This window comes from Pelmatolapia mariae, linkage group LG5 (assembly GCF_036321145.2).
Source record: "Pelmatolapia mariae isolate MD_Pm_ZW linkage group LG5, Pm_UMD_F_2, whole genome shotgun sequence".
In the NCBI taxonomy this organism is placed as follows: Eukaryota; Metazoa; Chordata; class Actinopteri; order Cichliformes; family Cichlidae; genus Pelmatolapia; species Pelmatolapia mariae.
Window position 1 is genome coordinate 32,647,711 of NC_086231.1, and position 6,718 is coordinate 32,654,428.

The 6,718-nt window shown below is 40.7% G+C and overlaps 1 protein-coding gene across 1 annotated transcript; it reads right to left on the minus strand.

Annotated features, from left to right (window-relative positions):
* Positions 1–448: 448 nt before the first annotated feature.
* ppp1r3db (protein phosphatase 1, regulatory subunit 3Db) lies at positions 449–1,559 on the minus strand. The gene is made up of 2 exons (XM_063473217.1): positions 1,532–1,559; positions 449–1,362 (listed from the first exon to the last, which is right to left on the minus strand). Exon 2 carries the CDS (start codon positions 1,340–1,342, stop codon positions 449–451), a length of 894 nt encoding a protein of 297 aa, XP_063329287.1. The 5' UTR covers positions 1,343–1,362; positions 1,532–1,559.
* Between the last annotated feature and the right edge of the window lie 5,159 nt (positions 1,560–6,718).

The window sequence follows — 6,718 nt, forward strand, 5'->3', positions numbered from 1 at the left end:
CTTGTGCATCAGAGGTGGAGGACATGCTGTTTGACTTACTGTGAAAGCAAAAGTTTAACATCCAAAATGATACATGGAGCTGAAATATTGTGAAAAAATATGGACATTCTGAATGGTAACTGAACATACAAAGCATTAAAACTAATTACAGATAAAGTGAAAAACAATATTGTCTTATTAAGATGCAGTGTTCTGCCTGGATACTGCCCAGCACAATTATATAACTGGAGGCAGGTGGTTTTAATGTTAGCTCTTTTGTAGATGGTATAAACTGAAGAATTTGCATGTTAGCAGTATTTAAAAGTAGCTGGTTGAGTGAAAATTCCTAGAAATTGTGCATACTTAGTTTCAGTCCACCACACAATGCAATATAATAGGTAAAGTTTGGCTGCAAAGGATTTAGAGTGTCATCCTCTCTGCATCTGTTTGCAGGCGTCCATGTGGTTGCTCAGGTGAAATGTAGCATGCTATCTTCACACTCCCTTGGCACGGTCACCTTGTAGCTGTGGCATGAAAGTTTGTAATTATTGCCGTTGTTGTTGTCCCAGTAATCAGATCCTTTTACGTGGTAGCAGATTGCAAATTCCAAGCTAGCCCCTGGCTGCAAAGCGAACGGTGGGACAGGAAGACGAAACCTGAAGACGTCCAGTACTGGAGAGTCACACCCCTCACGGTATACACTCGATAGCCAGGATGCTGCTGTATTTGTGTGTGTTCTCCAGTTGGTGAAAGAGTAGTGTACTGTGACTTCTTTCTCATAGGCTACATTAAATACTTGTATGGTGCCTGTTATCCCCTGCTCTGAACATTGGATCTGCTCAAGACACACGCGCTGTGTGTGCAGCCGTGTCAGGAAGTCCGGCTGAGCACCCATATTTTCAGGAAAACAGGGTTTGAAGTAAGGCAGTGACAGCTCCAGGGACTTCCCAAAAGCCAATTCAGAGCTCATCAGCAGCCTGAATATAACATGTTGGGGTATAATGGGACACTCTTGAACTTTGAAAACCTTAACTTCCTCTAGCTGAAGACCCAGTGAGTCCACAAAGCGTACTTGTACACTCCTAAGTTCCTTCTTGCGCTCTGCAGACGATGGAAGAGACTGAGCCCGTCTCCTTATGATGGTCTTGGTTGAGGGATCACTGGAAAGACTTTGCCTTGAACTGGGCTCCTTCACGGGTGGAGGTCTTGGACTTGGAGGGCGGATCCGGACGGGGGCTTTGGGAGGTTGAGGTTTGGGATCATAAATGTCCCGTAGCCGGATGGTTCTAGTTGAGGATACATTGTTGGAGCCACCCATGAACTGAAGCTGGTTCCAAGACTTCTCACAAGAAGCCCCATCCATTTTTGTGACAACTAAAACACCTTGAGAAACAAAGCAACCAATGCATAACCCCAACATTTCATTCACAAACTGCTCATACAGTCTACAAGAATTCACCAATTCTACACAAAACATATTTGACAAAATGATCTTTCAAATGCTTAAAATCTAAAATTGCTCTGTGCTATACTGGTTCAAGCAGGATCAAACCTTTACAGCAGTGTTTGTTGTTGAGCAGGTCTCTTGCATGTGACCTAGTTCACTATGCGGGACTTGCTATGAACCCAGCTGCAACCACATGACAGAGAAGAGGAGACCACCTCTGCCAGCAAATGCCAGAAAGATTCCACGGGAAGGCTGACTTGACATCTTTAGCCAAAATGAAAATAAAAAACCCTCTTTATATCTCTCTATCTAGACTCTAGAGAGGTTTGTATTAATAAAGATATAGCAAGCCACCAACAGTTAATAATTAGCAAAGATAATTCCATAAACAGCCTAAGGGACTCCACTGACAGCCAGATCTGGGATCCGGGATCTGTAGAGTGTATATTTATAGCAGACAGGGAAGGAGGGTGTCTCTGTTCTCTGAAGATGCCTGTCTTGTTTCTTTATAGTTGCCGACCTGAAACAGTAATTATTTACAAGCTTAAAAATGGTGAAACATATTGCAGCAGCAAAACACTATGAAACGGGGAATTTCTAATTGTTTCCACTGGATTGGTGTATGGTGATACTAGGCTTGAAATAACCAGTCATGGAGATGCAAAAAAAAGTTGAATATTTCAAGTTTATTTTGTGTATTGTCTGAGGAAGGGTTTCAATGATGCCTTTTTTTACCTACACTACCAGTCAGAAGTTTTAGAACACCCCAATTTTTCCAGTTTGTTGAAAATTATGCAGTTCAATATCTAATTTCACTCTGAAATGAAAGCATAGTACAAATAAGTAATTGTGGCATTCTTTCTATAATTGAAGTCAAATATTCTTCAGAAAGTTCTTCCCATATCTGTTGCAGAAGTTCCCACAAATGTGGCACTTGTAGGTTGTTTTGCTTTCACTCTTCTGTCCAGTTCATCCCAAACCAGCTTGATGTGGTTTAAGTCTGGAGCCTGTGCTGGCCACTCCATGTTTTCAAGCTTAGCATCTTGTTCTTTTTTCCTGAGGTAGTTCTGTCATAGCTTGGACTCGTGTTTTGGGTCATTATCTTGCTGTAGGATGAACTCCTGACCAACTAGGCACATAGAGCGTACTGCATGGCGCTGCAGAATGCTGTGGTAGCCGCTTTGGTTCAGGCTGCCTCTCACTCTGTACAAGTCACCGACCCTGGATCCAGCAAAAAGTCCCAGACCATCACACTGATGCCACACACTGTGGAATCATCCTTTCACCTACTCGACGGCTTACAAAGATCCTGTGTGATGAACCGAAGATTTTGATTCATCAGTCCATAACACCTTCTTCCAGTCTTCAGTAGTCCAATGCTGTTGTTTCATGGCCCAGGCAAGCCAAGTCTTATTCTGACATCTTAACAATGGCCTTCTTGCTGCAACTCGTCCTGTCAAACCTGCAGCTCGAAGTCTTCTCTTCACAGTTGAAACTGAGACTTGCTACTACGACCACTATGAAGCTGTGCTTGAAGCTCTTGTCCTGTGAGCCGCCTATCACGCGAGCTGTTAACTCTCAGAAACTTGTCCTCTGATTCAGTTGTGGCTTTGGGTCTGCCAGACCTCTTCCTGTCAGAGTTTCCCAGTTTCTGAGTGCCGTTTGATGGTGAAGGAACTGTACTCGCTGACACCTTGAAGTTCTTTGCAATTTCTCTGTAGAAAGGACCTACATTTTTATGTGTTATGATGGTCTGTCTCTCTTCCACTGTTAATTGCCTTTTTCTTGCCATTTTTGTATCAACACACTACTTTCTGCAGTACAATAGTGTTCAACTGATGCTCACAAGGGTATGATACCACAGTGTGTTCTAACATTGCTTTTATGCAGACAGAGGAGTAAGTAATCCAGAAAAGTTGGAGCACCTGTAGGAATTAGTAGCACCAGCTTTCAAGACTTGATCAACCTTCATTGCTGCAGAACAGTTTTAAATTGGTAATCCATTTTGTTTTCCTCGAAAAAGGCCTATTTTTCTGCAACAGACAGGCCACCTGTCCAGGGTGTACCCCACCTCTCACCCTGTGATAGCTGAGATAGGCTGCAGCCCCCCTGCAAACCTGGTAGGGGTCACATGGGCTGCAGACGATACTTATTTATTAAGGTTGTTTGTTTTTTGTTATGTGGGGAAATAGCTCTATATCAGACATAGCATGGTAATGAATTAAGCAGCACCAGCTAGCCACTGATACATTGAACTCCAACATATTACATATTTTTATGTATGAAGATGGGCAGTGCCATTGGCAGACTTAAAAGGAGAGATGATGATGGCATTAGAGCTAGTAGTTAAAAGTTGTATTACAGTACTGTGAAAATAGCTTTTACCACCCCTCTTTTTTTATTACATTTAGCTAGGCAAACGACAGTCCTTAATTTTATTGTCCAATACAGACTGAACTACTCTTTTTGTGCTTTCTTGAAGTAGTCTTCAGGAATAGCTCTCCAGGCTTCTGGAAGAACATTCAAAGCTCTTCTTTGGATGTTGACTGCCTTTTGTTCCTTTCTTTGTCAAGATGATCCCACAATAGTTCTTGGCTCTGGGGAGGCCAATGCATGACTTTTAGTGGTCCACTCTGTGTTTTTTCTATCCACGTATGCTTTTTCTTTGACCATTTGTTTGGGATCCTTGTTATGCTGAAAAATAAAATCCCTGTCAATCCGACAGTTTCCAGATATCATGGTACTCGCATTTACAATTTTCTCAATTTTGACAATAACTCCAACCAGAACTTTCATATTTGGACTAATCACTCCATCAGACTGGTTGGCACCAATTTTCAGTCGAGTTCTTGTGTAATTAGGCATCGATCAGTCTTTTCTCCCAATTTTCCATCCTTACGTATGACTACTTGAGACCCTACAGATCATTTCTGATGAGGACTGAGCAAAAATTAGCTGGATCAGGTGAAAGGTGAGATGCATCACGCATGTACTGTCTCAGGTCTTTGCTGAATTTTTTTTCCAGTTTCTTATGACTTCCTACTGTTCTTCTGCTGTAGATAGTTTGTTCGGCCTGTCACATGTTCTTTTAGTCTTCCACTTGTCCAGTTTGTGCAAAATTGCTTGCATACATACTGCAAAGCATGTTGACTCTTATAAGTTTTGGTTAGTAGCTCTTTGGTAAACAATTTGTTGTTTCAAAAATACTATTTTATAACTGTCAAAATATGTTATCAATGGCATTTTTTCATAGATTAAACCAATGAAACAGGAACAAATCATGTGTTTTTCTGCTAGTACAAAGTTCCTAAAGGTGACAAGTGACAAGAAGGAAGACAAGTGAGTTGATGTAGAAAGTGTGAATGTTAAAGAAAGAAAGTGAGAGGACCAGAGATGAAAAGAGGAGGAGGAATGCAGAGATTGATGGACAAGAGCCTGCTAGACCTTCAGATGACATCAGAGTAGACTTATCTTCAGTTTCATGTGTTTTTTTCTTGTATATTTAGGAGCATTTCCAATCAGTGGGATGATAAAGTTAGTTACTAGACTACAGGAGCAGTGTTAAGCTTGCCAGAGACATCAAAAATAAACTGAACACACGTTAGCACAGATACCTACATTTATCACAGAGGAATGTGAGCATGCTGGAGGACAGGTTGACCGATTGAAGTTCAAAAAGCTTTGGGCTCTTCTGGTTGGCAGCAGTTTGGATTGTGTGAGCACTGATCATTGGCAGCTTTGCAGAACAAACATCAATCTTAGAAGCTGTATAGCTGTCCTGTCCTGAAAAGATGGAGGAGCCAAAGCTTCACATTTCCTGCAGAGAGTCATCAAGGGTGATCTGCCTTCAGGTGCTGCCTTCGTACCTGCTGGCAGGGCTGGGCATGGTGACGGCTGGTATGCTGCTAGACTGTGTGCAGGTCAGTAACACACCAGCTGCTGAATCAAATAACTATGCCAGTGTTGTTCTGTACAGGGTAGCTGCAGGTCTAGTAGAGTCTGATAAAGCATTGAATTCATTCTCCTCACCCAAAAAGTCAGTAGAAAGTATTGGTCATGTTCCTCACTTCACTGCAGGTCTGAACTAGCAGGTGTGATCTGCACCAAAATGATTGGTGAGTTTTAGCAAGTTTCTTAGGTTTGTATGACTGAAGTTAGAATAAAACAGTTGGGCTTATTGCTCTTGTGGGTTTTCCCAAATCTTTGAATGAAATGATCACAACAAGGTTATTAAGTATCATCACACCCATCTTTAAAATTAAGTTTTAAAAAATTCTGACAAAAACTTGGTAAGCAATCTGAACTACACTGTGACGTGTCCAAGCTTATCTCAGGTGAAGTAACTGAGCTGTGAGCTGATGATAGATTTGGAGGTCACCATGACCAACTATGAAGTGACCTTGACCTATGGGAAGTAAATAAGGTTTGAAAGCAAGGTGCAATTACCCATGAACACGCCAACAAGTGACTATGGGACTGTAAATAAAAAGTGGAAGGAGAAACACTGGCAAACTTTGCAGTTGTGTATATGGATAAAAAAACCATTAGGCAGGGTTAAACCTCTTAAACAACTTTCAGATTTTCCTGTTATATTGTAAATCTGCAGTACAACAGAGTATTAGGGCCACATTGAGAAAAAAAATATTGTTGATCAGTTTGAGAATAAAGTCTAAATTTCCAGATTAAAGTGGAAAATCTATTTTGAGAAAAGTCAGCATGTGGAGATTACCATTGTTGTTTCAAGACAAACTGCCACGCTTGCTGTACCCTCTACAAAATACCTTGTTTAGATGAGTTTGTGACACAACATGCATCCTCTTTACTGCACAGGGTGTAACCATCAATGCATCTGTGCATTGCCAGTCATTTAATTTTGTACGAATCCACTCTTCTGAGTTTGTGTGTTTTCCTTTCTGCTAAATCATTTCACAGTACTTATACTGATCACCACAATATGTTTATGTGCTGAAAGGGAAATCATTTCCTTCCTCATTACTAAAACTGATTCTGAAGTATGATTTCACTGACTCCGAGGTATAGCAACTGTGGCAGTTTGTTTTCAAACAACAACTATAATCTCTACATTTCAACTTTTTTCTCAACATTTTGTCCTTTTTCTCAAAATGATCGATTTTTTTTCTTAATGTGGTCCTGATACTCCTTTGTACTGTAGAAACCCGAAGCTTTCAATAATAAATAAAAACCTATAATGAATTCTACCTTAAATAAATCTTCTAATTTTGTTACAGAAATGTTATATTTATTACAAGTCAGAATTCATGCTTTTTATTT